The sequence below is a fragment of the Myxine glutinosa genome, chromosome 13 (assembly GCF_964187855.1).
Source record: "Myxine glutinosa chromosome 13, kmMyxGlut1.1, whole genome shotgun sequence".
NCBI classification, from domain to species: Eukaryota; Metazoa; Chordata; class Myxini; order Myxiniformes; family Myxinidae; genus Myxine; species Myxine glutinosa.
The window spans coordinates 14,836,597-14,856,835 of NC_136273.1; the positions used below are offsets into that span (position 1 = coordinate 14,836,597).

Consider the following 20,239-nt stretch of genomic DNA (forward strand, 5'->3'; position numbering starts at 1 on the left):
AATCCGACGAAATTCCATTTTGGTCAGGACACGGTCGAATTCGCTGGATTCGAGATCACCATGGACAGTGTACGACCATGCCAAAGGTATCTCCAAGCGATACAGGACTTCCCCACACCAAAAACAATTACTGACATTCGCTCCTGGTTTGGGCTAGTCAATCAGGTAACATACTGCTTCAGCATGACCGAGAGGATGCGACCTTTTCGGGACCTCCTAAAACCATGCACCCCCTTCTACTGGGATGCAACACTACAATCCCTATTCGAAGAATCAAAACGACTCATCATATCTGAAGTCGCAAATGGGGTACGGATCTTTGACAAGGAACGGACAACATGTCTCGCAACTGACTGGTCGAAGGATGGGATTGGCTTCTGGCTCCTCCAAAAACACTGCAGATGCCCTGGTGAAACCCCACAGTGCTGCCCCGATGGCTGGAAAATCACCCTTGCTGGAGGCCGCTTCACCCATGCAGCGGAGTCGCGCTATGCTCCGATAGAGGGTGAAGCTCTAGCAGTGGCGGACAGCCTGGAAAAAGTAAAGTATTTTGTGTTGGGATGCAAGAACCTGATTATTGCCGTCGATCACAAGCCCTTAATCAAGCTTCTTGGTGACAGACGATTAGAGGACATCCATAACACGCGGCTTGCCAACTTGAAAGAAAGGACCCTAGCATATCGTTTCCGAATTATCCACATCCCGGGAAAACGACACTGCGTACCAGATGCGATTTCACGACATCCGTCGGGTGCCAGACCATCGGAACGACTGCCACTGGTGGATGACATTTCCTCCATTATGGATGTGGCCACATCGACTACACTAAGACAGCACACCTTGACTGGGCTGTGGACCACAGATGACGACACTGGCATGGAAATGGCTATTTCTATGGCAGCCATCAAGACACTCGATTCTGTGCGGTCCGTCACTTGGGACGATGTTCGGGACGATGTTCGGGACGAAACAGCAAGTGACACTCAGATGCTGCAGTTACTCAATTCTATTGAGCAGGGTCTACCTGCCAGTCGGGACGATTTCCCTGTGTCCATTTTGGAATACTTTCCCTTCCGTGAACACCTCTACACTATTGATGGCATAGTGGTCTACAAGGGGAGGATTATCATCCCACCGAAGCTACGGAAGCTTGTCCTTGAGAATCTTCATGCTGCTCACCAAGGAGTCACGGCTATGACCACCCGGGCCAGCAGCTCGATCTTTTGGCCTGGAATCACTCCCCAGATTCATGAGATGCGCGATCGCTGCTCACACTGCAATCGGATGGCCCCATCGCAACCAAGCGCTCCACCTACAGCCTCAGCTGAACCTGCCTACCCTTTCCAGTACGTTTGTTCAGATTACTTTCATCACAAGGGTCGGAGTTATTTGGTCACCGTTGATCGTTACTCTAATTGGCCAATCATTCAGCTAACAACTGGCGGGGCACAAGGCCTAGTGAAATGTCTGCGGTCGAACTTCGCCACTTATGGTATCCCCGACGAATTGGCATCTGACTGTGGGCCAGAATTCACGGCACATGACACCCAAGACTTCTTGCGTCGGTGGGGCGTTAACCATCGGTTGTCATCCACTGCCTTCCCACACAGCAACTGTCGTGCCGAGATCGCAGTCAAAACATCGAAAAGATTGATCACCGATAACACTGGTTCCAATGGTGAACTAGACACTGATCGGTTCCAACGTGCAATACTCCAGTACCGGAATGCACCGGATCAGGACACTAGGTTGTCTCCAGCCATGATCATCTTCAAGAGGCCAGTCAAGGACTTCATACCCATCATCCCAGGCAGATACTTGCCATCGGACACCTGGCGGGAAACACGCAACAATCGTGAGGAAGCTTTGCGCATTCGGCATGCCAGGGAGATCGAAAGACTCTCTGAACACACGACAAAACTACCTCCACTGGCCGTCGGGGACCATGTCCGGATCCAGAACCAGACCGGCCTGGAACCACGAAAATGGGACCGGACCGGAACCGTGATTGAGGTAAAACAATTCGATCAATACGTTGTCAAGGTGGATGGCTCCGGAAGAATCACTCTCCGGAATCGTAAGTTCCTGCGACGTTTTACGCCTTTCAGCATGACAACTCCCACTACGACTGGCAAAAGTGGCATGCTGCCAACCGTTATGCCAAGTGTTATGCCAATTGTACCGAAATACTTAATGTCTGGTACCCAACCCATCGCCGCTCCAAGAGTCTGTCTCAATCCTGTTACCACTCCCCAGAAGGGTGAACCCCAACATGTCATTGCGCCGGGCTTACCATCACAGACACTCCGCTCCACCACCGCGATGACACCACCCGCGAGAGTCGCTAACCAACCACATGTGCAGACCACCGCCACACCTCCACGGTCACTGCCTATTTCTGCCCCCTTGACGGTTCGGGTGATGATGGACCAGCTGGAGGGGACTCCGGCGTCGGACAGGGCGATAGTGAACCACCCACCGGAGACTCCCACAATGGACCAGGAAATTACGAACTGCCCTCAGAGGACTCCGACGATTGATCGGGTGGTGACGGGCCGCCCGAAGCGAATTATCAAACCACCAGCCCGATTCAATTCAGTAGAATATCAATTATAAACTCATGTGATCCTTTTTCTCGGTCTCCAGTTTCGTTCTATTCTGTGTCACAATTGAACGTTTTTGGGAAAGGGAGATAGACAACTCTTGTATGGTGCTGTTCTCTATTGCGTTCTCATCTTGTGTAATACTGCGCATTGTTATTTGCATATTCTGTATCTATTATCTTATTCTAATATCTACCATCGCTTTCTTTGTCTTGCAGATTGATTGTTCATCGTTGTTGCTAATAAACCTGCATTCAATTGATACATTCTTGTTTATGAACAATCAACTCATCTGAAGATGCCTGCTGCAGTCTGCCCCTTCCCGAGCTGTGTCTACGTTACTGACAGCACTGACAATGCCGTTGCTGCTATCCAGCTCTCCATCCACGCCATGACTCACACGTCCATTGCACCAGCCAAACCGGACAAAGTCAGCCGTCCTCGTATCCAAACCGGCGGTACCAGCGAAGATTGGCAATATTTCACCAGAAGATGGGATGGTTACAAGGCAGCGACCCAGATAATCGGCAATGATGTTCGCGTTCAACTCCTTGAATGTTGTGATGATAACCTACGACGTGACCTCCACCGCAGCAACCCACGCATTGAAATCAAGGACGAGGCAGCTATACTACAAGCCATTGGGTCCCTTGCTGTCCGAGTGGAGAATACCATGGTGTCCCGCGTAAACCTCCACAACATGCGACAGGACCGAGAAGAACCAATTCGTACCTACGCAGCCCGTCTGGCTGGTCAAGCTGAGATCTGCAAGTTTTCTGTTGTATGCTCATGCAATCCCCCTACTGATGTCAACTACACCAAGGACATGGTTCGCGATGTCCTATGTCGGGGACTCGCCGATCAAGATATACAACAGGACATTCTTGGCGATCAAAATCAGAACATGAGCTTGGAGGAAGTTCTCATTTTCGTAGAGGCCAAGGAAGCAGCGAAACGTTCCCAGAATGCCTTGCTCGATAGTGAAGGCGCTCATGGCGCAAGCCAATACAAAAACTGGAAGAACAAAAGAGCCCTGATCACTACCGACAAGCAGGCGGCCATTTGTAGTTATTGCGGCAAAACTGGTCATGGCAAACAGCCGAACATCGACCAAAGGCGTCAATTCTGCAATGCCTACGGGAAAACATGCAGTAAATGCGCCACTCGCGGCCATTTTGCACATGTCTGCCGGGGAGGCACGAAAAAGGCGGACAACAAACCTACGGACAAATCAATGGATGCTCATGATGTGGAAGAAAGCACTTCGTTCCTGTGTCGTCCATTTTGTCTGGCTTTATCGTGCGAGCACAGCTCCCACACACGTGTACCTTGATCTTAGCTTTGAGAAGGCAAGAAGCAATAACTAGAAATATTTTTTTAAATCCCAAAATGAAGGGTCAATGGGAACACCCAGCCTGGCTTCATTGGGGAGTTTAAAATAGAAACCGTGTTTTAATAACCTTGAAAATGTTATAATTACTAAATAATTTGTTATTTCAGAGAACACATTGTGAGAATTATTTTCTGAAGTTACAAATTAAGTTTTATCTTTTTGATTTTGAGGCTATTTCTATTCAAAAGCTTCTATTTGGAACTCTGTCGTTGTAAGATGGAGCTCATGCAGGAAATGACGTTCATAAATACAGGAAACGCACTTGTGAAGAAAATGAGAACAATGATTACATAAAATGACAAGTTCAAATTATCAAATACCACATTTTTATTAAAGTTTGGACGATCATGGATCGACAAGGATAAGGAGTGGGGTGATCAAAGTTGAAGCGAAAAAAATTAACTGGAAATGTTTATATATCTCGGAAACATCATGGTTGCCTTTTCCGAAGCTGCTCTTTCGTTATGAAACAGGAATACTGTACTTATGAGAAAATAAATATTTAAACATGTAAAGAGTTGAAGTCTGAGATTTATACTTTTAAGTCTTTTTTCCGTGTGCATTGGAGTTATATGGTTGGAAGATAAATGAATTGTTTCTCAGTATTTGACTGCAGATTACTTTGGACGGTGTATTGGTACACGACCTACGTTTTTCTTTTTTCTGTGGACTCTTGAGTGGTGTTATTTAAATAGGAACAGATGTCCCGATTATCAGACGAAAGTACATACACAACTAATGGTACACTTTAATAACACCTTGAAATCGATAACCCCCCCCCCCCCCCCCAAAAAAAACACCGGAAGTAGAAAAATTCGGCGCGCGCTATCGCGATATTCGATGAGCATGTTGCGATTTGCGGTAAGATGTATGTATTAAAGTATTTTCCAGAGGGCGTCACGTATGATATCGATAGCTTGAACATTTACTGTGCCATTAATCATAATGCTTAACAAACGTAGCAGCTTTGGATAAAACAACAATGTCACCCTTTCAAACCTGGGGGGGGGGGGGGACTGGTCACGTGGGTAAATGACGTATCGAAGTGGAAAGTTATGACGATTGAAGACGATATGATTTTCAAATATGTTTAATAACTCGCGAATCATGTTTGGACGACTGGTGTCGTATCACTGTAGGTTACACTGTGGCCTGCAGTGTGTCGTCGACCCACGAGGCACGTATCGCAGCCTTGGGTAATTCTAAGTCGGGGTCATGGGGGTCATGGATCTGATGACCGGGTCATGACACCATGGAAGGAACGTCCAGGAGAAGCCCTGGAAAAAAAGCGGGCTCGGCTCCTTTACGAGAGCAGAAAACGGGGGACCCTGGAAAACTGTCTTCTGCTCAGGTGAGACGACCGGAGAGACATGTAAAGTGGTTAAGGTTAACGCCATGTTACATGGCACTAACACTGCAAACTGTATCTCTCTGTTTTTGCAGTATTTTTGCCAAGGAGTTCCTCACCAAACTGAATCCATCACAAGTGGACCTGTATGATCACCTCATCAACACGCCCAGTAATGATTGGGATCTCTTCTATTGGATTACAGGTTCGAGACACGAAAATGGGAGACAAACACACACACACACACACATACATGATAACGCATCCGATCGGATGTACCACACCCTGTTACAGGGTGTTGGTTTCACCGAAGCAGTTTCTTGGCCGAGGGGCATGCTGCCCGTTTTGCCATCCCTCTCCCAGCAGTAAGTAGGGCATGAATGTCATTTGTTTGGGATGCCGGCAATAACTCACCTCTTCACGAAGGACCCTGTGGAATCGAATAACATCTACTAACGAATGCCGGCAGGTGGGATGCCCGTTTAACGTCCGTCCGAGGGACGTCGCACACATTGATGAATCTCTCTGCCTGTGAAACACCAGGATGACAGTTTTTAGCCGGGTCGGGATTCGAACCCAGGATAGACGGCTTAGAGGTGTGTACCTCCTTCTAGGCACTCCTATCATCCCACATACACATTATACAGTAGAGGCCTGCCAGACAACTCGCTGTCTCCACAGACGGCACTTTCCCTAATGCCAGACGGAGCCAATCCTGCGTCTGTCTTGGTGTTCTCTCATCATCCGGTTGTTCACTAACAAATCCCTGCTGAGCTTCTGTTTTGTGCTCTAAATGTATTTAAATCAGTCTCAGACAAACCTGCTCTTCTTCTTGCCTTATGCTCTCAATTTCTCCTTAATCGTGCTTCTTTTTGCTCCTCTGTCTCACAAAGGCATCCTTTCACATTTGAAATGCAGCTTCTGATTAAATTTGTGCTTTCCTTGGATCCATGGCCTGAACAAAAGAAAGCATCAACATTTGTGAAAAACTTTTTTTAAATCTCATTTTGGTCAATGATTAGATGTAATTCAAATTGAGATTGGATGTCACAGTTGCCAATGACAAGGCGAACAATGTTAGAAATCATACTGGTACGGCCTAAAGTGCATGTGGATGGCAATACAGGTGCCCCCCCTGTACTTGTGCTGTTTTCTAATCCAATCCCCCGACAGCCTTAGCCCAATTCTATGTCTCCCTGTCGATTGGTAGTGGTGTCTAATAGTTAGTTTTGATTGCCATCAATGTTTTTGTTTTCCAAAGATATTTATATTGGAAAAAGTTATCAGAAAGTACTGCACACAGATTCAGATGAAACAGTGATGGGGGAAGGGGGAAAAGGGGGACAAAAAAAAAAATTAACCTGGTGGCATAAATCCCGCTCTGAACAGATGGATGGAGGGAGACTTTATTTAGATGCTGGCTCGTTCTATAGTATAGATTAGGAATGGGACATGTACGCATTTTCAGATTATTTTTTTTTTGTAAACGTTGAAAAAACATTCCATATACACGTACACCGGCTGCCAAGAAACTGCTTTGGACGAACCGACACTCTGTTTCGAGCATAGACTACAGAGATCAAAGTAAATGATATGGTGATTTGAATGCATGGCATGATCCTTTACATTGCATGACTGTCCACAGGTGCTCAGTCACCTCCAGCAGAATTTGACAATGAGGTGATGCACCTTCTCCAAGACTTTGCTAAAAACAGCAGGATGGAGCAGCGACTGAGACAACCAGATTTGGAATACCTGAACACCCAGAGCAAGCGTGGAAAGCAAAATGACAGCAAAACAAACAACCAACTTGAAGACCTCGAATGACTGAAATGGTACACCAATGGTAATCTTTGAATTACTTCAAGCATATTGTGACCGATTTTATCATCAAAACTGATTCTGGTATTTTCCTATTGCTGCATTAAGACGACGACGACAGGTGCATACACAGTGGATGTTCTTTATGATGACATTTGAGTAATTCTTTCCACAAGACTGACTTGAGGCTCCACTCAGTGTTGCGGACTATGATATCTATCGATTCAGGTTTGGTGCAATCACTATGCTAAGTCTCCAAATGAGCCCTTCAACTGTGCGAGTCTGAAAAAGAACCAAAGCTCCGAAAAATTCAACCTTTCACGGCCTCCGATTCTCACCTTGAGATCAGCTGGGGGAAAAAGATCCTGACCCATTTCTTTATGGAACCAGCTAACCAGGTCGAACATTTGACTAACAATAACTTGTAATTTGTTTAGGGTGCAGACGATAACTTGCCTACTCTTCACGAACGACACCGTCGGATCTGTAACATCCACGAACACCCCGAGTGCTGGCAGACGGGTCCCCCGACGCAACGTCCTCCTGAGGGATGGCAAGCACGCTGCATGCAAAACACCAGGATGGCAGTTTATGGCTAGATCTAGATTCAAACCCAAACTAGGCAGCGTCAAGTGTGTGCATACCAAGTCTAACTTATCCTAACAACCCACATCATACTAAATATAGATTTTTGGCATTTCCCAAAACAAGGTTTCATGTCCGTATGAATAATAAAGTGTCAATATAAAAATTAAAAAAATTATATTACAATAAAAACATTTATGAAACTTTTATTTCCAAAATACAGTTTTGAAAAACCCAAATCCCATAATCTTTAAAAGAGAAAGAAATCACTGTGTATGTAAATTTTGGAAACCTGGTTATAGTATTGAAAGCAGTAATACAGATTTACTCGAGTCACGTGACTGGAATTATAATCTGCAATATGTATACGGGTAATGCAATTTACACAATGCGCAGTAGTAATGTAATGTACACTTTGTACACCAATGAGAGTGCGGTTTGGTGGAGGCAGGGCATGTGGGATCATCCTATTGGATCTCAGAAATCCTTCTTGTTTGTGCAAACTTCCTGCAATAACACCATTAAGGTTTGTATGCTTTTTGTTTTGTACAAAAGTGTAATCCAAATGCAAACAGTTGACCTTTAACAAAAGACACGCATTAAGGTCAGCTGGGTTTGGTTTATTTTATAAACGAACATTTGTTACAAGTTTTGACAAAATACAATTTTTCCCTCCCCTCGCGGTTCCTCTCCGAGCCAGCTGTGCGGCCGGGTCCCCTAGGTAAACCAGCCCAGCGACTGACCGGGCCTGCCGGGTTATCAGCTAGGCCTTGCTGGTTAACAGCCTGGTGGCTGCATCACCGTGGGAAGAGCTAAGCCAAAGAGTGAATGCGTCACCACATTGCAAAAATAATAAAATATAAAACAAGTCATTTCTACAGCACTGCCAATGAGGTTAGGACAGTCCACTGGACAGTTGTGTCCAGGCCTTTGTAACAGCAGGATAAACTTCTGGCCTGGCAGTTCTGGTGGATTTCCCTCCAGAAATGTTCATGACAGAAGCCAAGCCAGCTTCGTTGTTTGCGAATCATTGGTTTGCAGACAGAAACAGAGAAAGATGGAGAACGAATGAGAGAAGCATAGGAAATGAGGACAAAAAGATAAGCTGGTAAAGCTTGCTTTTCCCAATTTTTAAACAAAACCTTGCCTTGCAGTGCATTTTGGGACAAGGACAGCATGAGACAGAAGATAAGAGGTGGGTGGACATGAAAGTGAAAGCAAAAGAAGAGGCAGGTTCTGTGGCAAGGGTCTTCAACCCGATTGCTGCAGCGAGGAGGATGGAACTGGAGTGGAGGCAGAATCTCTAATACGCCTGCTGTGCTGGGTTGTAATTGAGCGGATTGGGAAGGTACGGCCTTTCTTCGAGCTTGTCGTATTCCAAGTGGAATTCCTGATGGCAGGCAGATTTCACTGTTAGTCGGGTCGGCTCACCAACACAGCGTCCTGCCGAGTTCACTCGTCCCGAATCTCACCTTTGCCACCTTTCTCCAGTTGTGACAGTCAAAGTAGTAGTAAGTACCCCGTTCATATGCATTGGTTTTCACCTGTGGCTCCATTCCAGGTGCGCGCGTAATCCATACCCGCTCTTCCTTATGGTACCGCCAGTCGCGATTGTAGCTGCAGGGGACCGAGCGCAAGGAGAAAGACATCAGGCCGAGTGAACGGGACTTTATCCAGAGAAACCCACTGGATTGCAATTTCGATCAAGCGACAGAATTGTGGATAAGAAAGGCAAATTGAGGCATGAAACGGGATAAGAGCGGACAGTGCCAGGAAAAAAGCAGGAACTTAAAAAAAGAAAAAGTACAATGGAAGGGTTTTTAAAATTGGATCTGACATTTCTGAACCACAACCAGAGCAAAACCGAACGGGATAAGAGCAGACCCACAGTTCTGCAGCGGCAGCAAGCTGGAGCATGTCTCCGCCATTGGTGTAGTACATGTAGAAGAGTAGATCCTCACCATACCGTGGCAGCTTAATGGGGGCGAGCTGGCAGAAGATGGTAAAAAAAAGAACATTAAAAAGTTTGCACAAACTTCCAGTCCAGATCAACCGATGCTGGCAGAACCATGTTAATGTTCCATCCAAAGGACGGTGCACTCAGTGATGCAATTGGTTCACGTATGTCTGTCGGTTTATTTGGTTCACGTTGTTTGTCTGTCTGTCAATATATGATCGACGAACAACTTGATTTCAACTTAATTTTATATTTTGAACACCAATCTGCAGTTTATCAGGACATTGGCTCTTAATTTAGCAAGTTTTTTTTTTCTTTTTTTTTGCATACAGATTTGAGGCTCGTGTAAGAGCTGGGACATGAAAACATACAATGAAGGGAGCAGGAGACAAGAGGGGGAGAGGGGAAGTACACAAGCACAACAACAGTAGGTAACTTCGGTAGATCTGTGGAAGGGGGAGGAGGGAGAGGTACACGGTAGAAAGCAAATGAACACGACTAGGAATTTCAGGAAAGAAGTTAGGGATTGAAAGAGGTGGGTTTGGGGTGTTCTAACGGGGGTAGAAAAGATAAAGGTTTTGGATGGGGGAAGATAAGAGATGGTGGTGAACAGCTGTTTTAAAGACCTGGAGGGATGAGTGGGATTGAAGAGAGTGTGGGAGAATTGTTCCAGAGGCGGGAGAAAAGAGGAATGAAAGAGTGAAAGTGAGCAGAGTCTTGATTTTGGTAGTTTCACCAGAAGAGGGTTGCTGGCAGATCTTGTGCATCCTGCAGGAATATTTGGGGGGCAGAGCACAGAGAGAGCAAGGCCAGAGAGGAGAAGACAGAAAGAACACCAACCTGCCTGCGGTGAGAGAGAGAAAGGCCCTCAGAATCAGCTTCATCGCGGGAGATTCCAATGATTCTGAATGCTTTGGTTTCAACCGTGTGAAGCCGAGCCAGGTGTGAGGCAGGAGCACCAGCCCAGAGGGGAGAGCAGTACTCCATTGAGCTGCGGATGAAAGCTTTGCATGTGGTGAGGAGCTCAGAAGTGACCAAAAAGGACTTTGCACGACAGAGGATGCCCAGTCGGTGACTGGCTTTGGAGGCCAGCTTGGAAATGTGGTTTTCCCAGGAAAGATCATTGCAGATAGTGAGACCCAAAAGCTTGAGTAACAGAACTTATTTGAGAGGATTGTTGAGAAAGTAGCTGAAGCTGTAGCTGTCATTGAAGCTGAAGGGAAAGGTGTGTGCTGCATGTGTGAGAAGTGTTATGATTTATGGGAGCGAGACATGGGTAATGAACGTAGAGCAGCAACGAAGGCTGGAAAGGGTGTAAATGCGAATGGTTCGGTGGATGTGTGGAGTATCGTTGAGAGAGTGGAAGACAAATGATGAATTGCGAAAGATGATGGGAATAGAGCCTGTGATGGATGCTGTGAAGAGGAACAGGTTGAGATAGTTTGGTCATGTGTTGAGGAAGGATGAAAGTGACTGGTTGAGAAGTGATGGAAATGAATGTGGAAGGAAGTAGAGGACGGGGAAGACCGAGAAAGACTTGGCTAAAGATGGTGGAAGAAGAAATGCGGGCAAGGGGGTTAACAAGGGGAGATATAAGAAATAGGGCAAAATGGAGAAGATTGTCATGGGGACCGCAAGGCTAACTCCCGCTCTAGCAGGGAAAATGGCCTTAAAATGCATGTTGTTGTTGTTGAGAAAGTAGATGGGAGGGTTGTCCAGACGGTATTTTTGGAGAGAGAAAGTGAGAGTGCAAGATTTGTCAGGATTGAAAGACATGTTCCACTTGTTCAACCAGTTTGTGATATTGTCCAGGTCTGCAGAGTGAAGAGGCTGCTGCCTGCCAATCTGAGGGGTGAGATATGGAGCGGCAGAGAGTGGAGTCATCAACAAAGAGATAGAGAGGATTTTCCAGAGAGTCGGAGAGATCATTAATAAAAACCACCTTTAGAGGCCATTTTTCCCCGCAAGCGGGGGTTGGCCTTTTTCGGGAACTGTGGTTGTTGTTGTTTTTCGGTCCCCTTTTTGAAGCAATGTTTTACGGCCGGATGCCCTTCCTGACGCCAACCCTTTTTGCCGCCTTTAACGACAAGCAGGGAATTACCAGTGAACTGGTACTCAATTCTGAAGATCTTTAATGAATTAATGGAGATTGGAGAGATCAATGGATTTGAAGTTATTTAATGAATTAATGGAAATTGGAGAGATCATTAATGAAGATCAGAAAAAGCACAGGGCCCAGAACACTGCCTTGAGGAACTCCAGCCTGAACAGGAAGGGGAGATGAGAGAATTCTATTCAGAAGCACATGTTGACTGCAAGCCATGCATGGAGGTTTCCATGGATACCTTAGGAGGAGAGTTTGGCAAGCAGGGTGGGGTGACAGACCATATCGAAAGCACGAGATATGTCAAGGGAGACAGATCTGATTTCCTGTTTGGCATTGAGGACCTCCATCCATTGTTGAGACAGCAGAAGCAGCATGTCCAGAGTAGAGTGACCTGGTCTGAATCCAAATTGATGATCTGAGATCAAGCCATTGGAGAAGAGGAAGGATTTGATGTCAAATTATTTGAGTTTGATTTGATAAGGCCTAGCTGAATGAGGAAGAATTTGATTTGATGTCAAAGGTTGTACAGAATCTTGTATCACGCATGCACATAAAGGTAATTATTATTTTTTAAATTCTGTCCACCTATCTAGCAGTCAAACAAAATTGAAAACCATTCCAAACAGAAAAGTTGCCGTTTTTAAGGACGTCATAAAGGACACAAATAACAGGTACGAATAACTAATTTAATCTGTTAAATAAGGTGGTGTAAATCGACTGCGTCGACAGAAAAACTTCCAATTTTATATTTTTTCCTACAACCCTTGAAACTTTTATTTTATTTCAATTTAATTATATACTCGAGCACTGTACAATACAAATCACCTTCTTAGCACTTGCAAAAGCTTCCAGTTTAACAGTACTTGGACAAGCTATTGCACCATCTCGACCAATCAAATTTGCCGCTTGCCCTCTCATTGTTGGGGAATATCAAGATTCAGGAAAAACGTGGCTCGTATGAAATATAGATCGTTCTCAGAAATGCAAAGCAATAGTCTGAAAGACCTTTCCCATGTCCTTTTCCTCAAGACTGTGCAGGGCAAGGTGCTCTATCAACTATATATATATATATATATATATATATATATATATATATAATATTTATTTATTTATTTATTTATATGGCTGGGGCCACCTTGCCAAATAAAAATAATAAGAGTGGAGACCACTTGGTGTCCCTGAACTTTGCACAACAATGCTAATGGAGAAATGAGGAACAATTCAGCTAAAGATAGATCAACCAGGCACAAGGGAAACGTCACACATCACTTCCTTTTGGAACACGTGTTGGTGGAAATTCTGTCGACAGGACATGCAATTTCCCTTCCTTGCAGTACCCACAATCAGCAAGATGAGAGCATGCATGTACACCCCCTTACATGAAATGTACACCACATGTACACCATGCATGAGCATGCATGAACACTCCACACCCCTTACATGAAATACGCTGCAACCTATGTGAACATGGCAATTATAAATCCCATGTTTGTGGACTGCAAATAGGTGAAGGTGTAATGGAATGAAGTGCATTTTTAGAAGTGAATAATTTAAAAGTAGGAATGAAGTGTGAAGGTGTAATAAGTACGTTTGGCTTTTTTAATCTCTTGCATGATTTTATATTAGAGTTTGGTTTGACAAAACCAGACAACGCAAGCAAAAATACCATAGATCTACTGTGGTTTAAAAAGGGTTAAAAATTTTATCCTTGTTCATATTGCAAACAAAAGCCTGTCATTCAACACCATATCTACCATAAATGGATGAGGTGTGTGCGCGTGTATATGTGTGCGTCATTGGTTGTGGTCTCCATTTGTGGGTTTCATGAGGTGGAACTGAGTCCTCCCAGGACCCAAAGTATCCACCTCCGCTTCGGTAAGGGATCACGATTCGTGGACCAAGCCGTTCAACTTTTTCAGAGTTTTGCTCCAAGGGCTCTTTTCAGAATGGTCACCGAACCCCAGATTGCCTCCTGTTGTAGTTAATTTGTGGTAATATTCACGGGGATGGTTTTTAAAATCTCAGTGAGATTCTTATTTATCATTCCTGTTGCTCCAATTTCGATGCTCTTCAGCTTCCAAGATCTTGTCATCTCATTTTTGAGGTCCTGGTATTTGCCGAAATGATTGTCATGATCTCTCGAGTCGATTAAGCTGTTCAACGACAAATAATCCGGAAGAATTCTCATATTTTACACGCACGCCATGTTAAGGTGTATCAAGCAGTGCAATATGTCCTCCTTCCATGGTATGGCATTCTAATTACAAAATAAATAACAAAAACAAGGATAACATTGTAACAAAACATATATTAATTAATACTAATAATAGAACAGTAATAGTCCCACTCCACCCTCCAGGTCTTTAAAACAGCTGTTCACCACCATCTCTTATCTTCCCCCATCCAAAACCTTGATCTTTTCTACCCCTGCTAATTTCACCCCAAATCCACTTTTTTGAAATACCAACTTCTGTCCGGGAAGTCCTTGGTGTCCTTGTGTTTTATACTTCTCCCACCCCCCCCCAACCCCAACCCCTCCTCTTCCCACGCCTCCTCCCCCCAAGCCCTCTCCCTCCCACACATCTCCCTGCTCTCAAATGTTATGTTTGTGTGCTTCCACTTCTCTCCCCATCTTGTCTTCCACTCCTTCTTTTTATATATTTTGTTTGTCTGGTTGATTTGTTCGTGAAATAAATGTTAGCTCTTTCACGAGCCTCGATTAAGTATACAAAAAAAAAAAAAAAGTATCATTTGGCAACAATAATAACAAACAGATAATCCCCCCCCTGGCCCAAGCACATATAGGTGTGGTCAAAGGCAAGCTAATTAATGCTCCAGCAGTATACAGCAGGAAAGTACTGTGTGCTACAAGGCCGTGAAGACCAGTGAAAAGTTGTCCATTGGACCAACTACAGATTTAAAAAATAGAAGTGCCCTTGGGTCTCGAGAAACCCAAGTTGAGTAAGACGAGTATAACATATACAAACAAGAAAAAGAGCAATCGGAGATCGCAAACCCTCGCCAGGATGTATTTTCGGTGGTTTTTAAGGCTTTTGTGTTAAAACCAATATGGCGGCCGAACCACAAAACCGATGGCATCTTTTTTTTTTTTTACCCAGGGGAGGGTAATAAAACAGATGGCTGTCCGTTCACGGTTATGCTGATTGGCTGGTGTGAGGCTAGGTACAATGTGATTGGCTCCTGGCAAGATTGAATCATGTATCGCATAGGCTTATTAAAAGCTGATATTCAAAATCTGATTCCATATTGCACAATTGGAACTCATGGCCTTAATATAATTATGTCAATCGCAAGTGAAATTGGAACAAAATTAGAGAGACAAAAAAATAAAGGTAATTAAATAATACACTCCCCCAGCATGAGGTAAAATGCCTCCAAAATTCATTTTTCACTCTTTTAAAGGTAATTATTGTATGTCTAATTTTATTTTACACCATCCAGGGACATCAGTCGTGATCTTTTTGGATTCGGATTCTACTTTTATAACGTATAGTAATACATACCGGTACAACATGGAATCAGAGTTTGATTATCAACAGTGCGTTAAGACATGATCTAGAGGTACCCAAACTCTCCTTTAAGCTGTCTCGGCTGGGTTTGAATCCTGACCCAGCTACAAACTATTATCCCAGTGTTTCAGACACGGCGAATCATCAACGTTAAACTGGGCGTCCCATCTTCCGACATTAATTGGTGGATGTTAATGATCCCCATGGTGTCCTTTGCGAAGAGTAGGTGAGTTATCACCGGCATCCTGAACAAATTACAAATTCCTGATCTAACTACTGCTGGGAAGGCAATGGCAAACCACCCAATATTACCATTGCTCAGGAAGCTACTTTGGCGGCAGAGAAGTTCTGTAACGAGTATGGTACACATCAGATATCAAATATAAGTGACAACTGAATGGCGAAAGGAAAAAATAAAATTAAAAAGGAGATTGAAGCCGTTTAAAAAGTATAGAGCATGGACATGTAGAGGAGTGGGGGAGAGGGAGCGGGACGTGAGATGAGGGAGAGAGGACTTGGGGAGAGAGAGTGGGAGACAAGCAAAGGGAGAGGCAAGTTGGGAGACATAACAGGGGAGCAGTTGAGAAAGCAAAGAGGGGATGGGAGGGGGAAGGACATGGTAGTCAGGCAGAGAGTGGGGGAGGAAGGAGAGAGGTGGGAGAGGGATAAGGGGAGGGAGAGAGAGGAGTGGGATACTTTTGCTAGCTTTAGCCCTTCACTTGGGATGGGTACTCTTCCTAGTTTTAACATAAACAGGCATGGTAGTGCAACACTCACTTTATCCCGAATGTGGATGTTTGTGAGATATTCAGAGGGAACATGGAAATCTGTAAAAGGGGGTTAAAAAGGAAGAAAAATAGGAGGCAAGTTATCTAGAAGGACGGAGGAGTGGATGGGGAGAGCGGGTGGGAGGGGTATAAGGGGTTGGGAAGCAGCACAAGGGGCGGGCTTCAAAAATGGGCGAATTGAGGGCGGAGTTCATAAAACTGATTGCGGGTGGGGTAGTCCACAAACTGAAAATTTTTAACTGCTAGTGAAAATGCCTCACCTATGTCCTGCGGTCGACATGGTGACTCTGCCCAAGGAGAAGCAAACTTTGGATAGAGGTTCCTGCAAATGAAACACAATTTGTACATTTCATAAATTATATTCTCACGGTATCTCAAAAACAAAGCACGACATATAAAACTTACAGAACTAAATGTGCAACTAGTTTAAAGGGTTACTTGGGTGGTGAGCGCAATAATTTGAATATTTATAAAAGTATAAACATTCCAATTGGGTAAATATGCCATTTGAAGGAACGCAATGAAAACAAGGAAAATCAAACTGATGTGAAACAAAAGGAAAGATGTTACGTGATAAAACAACAGGATGTAGCCAATCACATGAGGAATACGTAGACTAATTAATATGTACCTATAATGACAATCACATTGAACATATTTATTTTCTCCAAAGTGCACACAACTTGACTGGGAGAGGGGAGGTGGGGGTTAAAAGGAGGAAGGGGGCCTTCACACAATATTTAACTTAAATTTCCAAGTTACATTTGAGATTTAAAAAAAGAAAGAAAAAACAAATGTTGGTTGGAAGTGATTTTCAGAAGCGACACACAGTAGCTATTTGTGTGACAGTATGCAGTGCCTTCAGAAAGTATCAACACCACTTGACTTTTTTCAATACATTTGTTGTGTTCCAGCCTGAATTTAAAATTGATTCAAATGAGATTTTTTTTTCACTGATCTACACACAATAACCCCATGATGTTGAAGGAGAATATTTTTAGAATTTACTTCAGAGTAAATAAAAGCTGAAATGTCTTCAGTCAATAAGTGTTCAACTCCTTTGCTAGGACACTCCAAAATGATCTCAGGTGCATCCAATTCCCTTTGATCATCCTTGAGATTTCTCTACAACTTGATTAAGCCCACCTGTGGCCAATTCAATTGATTGGACATGATTTAGAAAGAAACACATCTTTAAAAAAAATTTATATAAAAGGTCCCACAGTTGACAGTGCATGTCAAAGAAGAAACTCTTCCATGAAGTCCAAGTAACTGTCCATAGAACTCAGACATGGAATTGTGAGGAGGCATAGATCTGGGGAGAGTATAAAACAATTTCTAGAGTGTTGAAAGTTCCCAAGAGCACAGTGAGCTCCATCATTTGGAAAAGGGAATAATATGGAACTACCCAGACTTCTCCTGGAGCTGGCCGTCCGACCAAACTGAGCAACCGGGCAAGAAGGATCTTTGTCAGGGAGGTGACCAATAAACCAATGACCACTCTGACAGAACTACAGAGTTCCTCGGCTGAGATGGAAGAACCTATCGGAAGGACAACAGTCTCTGCAGCACTTCACAAATCTAGGCTTTATTGGAGAGTGGCCAGATGGAAGACACTCCTGAGAAAAAGGCACAGGACAGCATGCCTGGAGTTTGCAAAAAGGCAAGTGAAAGCCAGAGCATGAGGCAAAATATTCTGTGGTCTGATGGACGAATATTGAACTCTTTGGCCTGAATGCAAAGACCTATGTTTGGCGGAAACCGAGCACAGCTCATTGCCCATCATCCCTACCGTGAAGCATGGTGGTGGCAGCATCATTCCATGGAGATGCTTTCAGTGGCAGGGACTGGGGGACTTGTAAGCATCGAGGGAACAATGCATTGAGCCAAATACAGGCAAATCTTTGAGGAGAACCTGCTTTAGAGTGCAAAAGGTCTTCGACTGTGGCGAATATTTATAATCCAACAGGACAATGACCCCAAACACACACCAAAAACAACACTGGATTGGCTTCAGCACAAGAATGTGAAAGTCCTTGAGTGGCCGAGCCAAAGCCCAGACTTGAATCCCATTGAGAATCTGTGGGAAGACTTGAAGATTGCTGTTCACCGACGCTCCCCATCCAACTTCACAGAGTTTGAGCAAATCTGCAAAGAAGAATGAGAGAAACTCCCCAAATCAAGATGTGCAAAGCTAATACAGACATACCCAAGAGCTGTAATTGCTGCTAAAGGCACTTCTATGAAGTACTGACCGAGGGGACTAAATACTTGTGTAAATGACATATTTCTGTATTTCATTTTCAATTATTTTGCAGAAAATTCTATTTTAAAAAATCCACTGACATTATGGGGTATTATGTGTGGATCAGTGACAAAAAAAAATCTCATTTTAATCCATTTTAAATTCAGGCTAACACAACAAAATGTGAAAAAGGTCAAAGGATGTGAAAACTTTCTGAAGGCACTGTAATATACTGGGAAGCAATGGGAAGTAACTATACTTTCAACACATTCATGAACAAAATTAAAATAACTTAAAATGTCAAACATTTTAAAGTTCTACTTTTTGACAATTTGCTTTATTAAAACATCACCACTTCCATTTGCCTCATCTGGTCTTTTGATCCATTGTCCCTCTCTTTCTCCCACCCTTGTGTTCTGCTCTTCAAGCCCTGATACCCACATAATAAATGTACCTGTATTCTCTCCAAAAGCCGTCATAAATTCTTATTTCTCTCAATTTCAATTTTAACCAAAATGGCATCAAAAAGGAGGGGAAATTAACCAATAAAAGTGGAAACGGCATGGTTATTGGCCCATCTGCTCAGAATTTGATTCTGCCCCTGCTTAATTGCTTCCTCGCTCAACTATCACCATGGAAAACCCTGGGAGTTGGTTGTGTGTGTGTGTGTGTGTGTGTGTGTGTGTGTGTGTGTGTGTGTGTGTGTGTGTGTGTGTGTGTGTGTGTGTGTGTGTGTGTGTGTGTGTATATGTGTGTGTTTTGCACGTGCATTTCTCTCAAAAGAAACCCGAACCCTAACCCTAACCCCTTCCATCCCCCTCCCCCACCCCCTCCAAAAAAACAACAAATCTAATCCCAAATTCTTCTAAGCATCCCAAAAGGAACTTTTTGAAAGCAGCTTTGTGCCAAATCTCATCTCCGACTCGTATGCAACGGAATGGCAAGGCAAAATGCGATTTTTGTTTCACCTTTGCCCTCTTAAAATTGGAGTAGAAGCCAAAATCAAATTAAAATATAAATGGGGGAATGGAGGTATTGGAAGGTACCAAAATTCCAAATTTGAGGATTGGTTAATAAATGAAGGAATGGTGTGCGATTGTAATTGTTGCGAAGAATAGAACCGTACGATAAAATTAATGTGTCCCCTCTCGCAGGGAGGGAAGACAAAATACACCAGATGTTTGGCACTTAGGAATAAACACGTCCTCAACAGAATTGTCAAGGTGCAGAGAATGTCTTTCAGGAGATCTTACCGGTGGAGTACAAATATACCCAAGTGAAGCAGTGATTAGCCGGAAATGAGTGTGGGAATGGATTTCCCCTTGAGTGGAGGGAAGGCCGAGAAGGCCCTCGCTCACAAAATGTTCAAATCTTTCAGGTTTTACTTGTATCGGCTGGTGCATTCAAAGTATCAATTTTGCATTTTGGAGGCTTGGACTTCGTTGATTTTTTTTAAAATTAAAATGTGAGCAATCCCTATGCGAATTTGTTTGTTTGTTACTTATTAGTTTCCAACCCCCGACAGCAAGTTCGCCGAAAAATGCTCCACCACATTCTTTTCACACGTTGAAGGTAAAACAAGAAATAATGGTGCTTTGGGCAATCGAGCATCGTCTGTCGGACGCCCCCCACAGCGGGGAAAGCAGTAGGGCTTTGGCTTCTTCTCTGCACATTCGAAGGTCAAATATTTGTTTTCCATGTGCAGAATGAAAATTAATCTACAAATGGTCCTCCGGTCTCTGTGGGACCACACACAGGGTCAACGAGTGGTCACACAATCCTGTACAACCTTAAACAAGGAAATAAGGCAATTTAGCCCGTCCTTGCCGTGTTGCACTCCTGAGTTAAATTTGCTGCAGATG

At 43.9% G+C, this 20,239-nt stretch overlaps 2 protein-coding genes across 6 annotated transcripts in view; one reads left to right on the plus strand and one right to left on the minus strand.

Annotated features, from left to right (window-relative positions):
• Positions 1 to 4,794: 4,794 nt before the first annotated feature.
• SDHAF2 (succinate dehydrogenase complex assembly factor 2) lies at positions 4,795 to 8,083 on the plus strand. Of its 2 annotated transcripts, none has more exons than XM_068133829.2 (4): positions 4,795 to 4,864; positions 5,136 to 5,347; positions 5,440 to 5,549; positions 6,990 to 7,957. In XM_068133829.2, exons 2-4 carry the CDS (start codon positions 5,241 to 5,243, stop codon positions 7,169 to 7,171), a joined length of 399 nt encoding a protein of 132 aa, XP_067989930.2. In that variant the 5' UTR covers positions 4,795 to 4,864; positions 5,136 to 5,240; the 3' UTR covers positions 7,172 to 7,957. The 2 variants fall into 2 exon arrangements, with proteins under 2 accessions (XP_067989930.2, XP_067989929.2); XM_068133828.2 differs by having other exon boundaries at positions 4,801 to 4,857; positions 6,990 to 8,083.
• Positions 7,941 to 20,239, minus strand: part of CNOT2 (CCR4-NOT transcription complex subunit 2) — a 30,499-nt gene continuing 18,200 nt past the window's right edge. For all 4 annotated transcript variants that reach the window (XM_068133827.2, XM_068133825.2, XM_068133824.2 and 1 more), the window contains 5 exons: positions 16,393 to 16,454; positions 16,122 to 16,171; positions 9,639 to 9,739; positions 9,223 to 9,367; positions 7,941 to 9,140 (listed from right to left, as the gene is read on the minus strand). In XM_068133827.2, coding sequence (XP_067989928.1) covers positions 9,054 to 9,140; positions 9,223 to 9,367; positions 9,639 to 9,739; positions 16,122 to 16,171; positions 16,393 to 16,454 — 445 coding nt within the window. In that variant the 3' untranslated portion in view covers positions 7,941 to 9,053. The remainder of the gene's footprint in view (positions 9,141 to 9,222; positions 9,368 to 9,638; positions 9,740 to 16,121; positions 16,172 to 16,392; positions 16,455 to 20,239) is intronic.

Coding starts and splice junctions, on each gene's coding strand:
- SDHAF2 (XM_068133828.2), top strand. CDS start 4,837: ATGAGCATGTTGCGATTTGCG. Junction 5,348..5,439: donor GAAAACTGTCTTCTGCTCAG/GTGAGACGACCG, acceptor CTGTTTTTGCAG/TATTTTTGCCAAGGAGTTCC. Junction 5,550..6,989: donor TCTCTTCTATTGGATTACAG/GTTCGAGACACG, acceptor GACTGTCCACAG/GTGCTCAGTCACCTCCAGCA.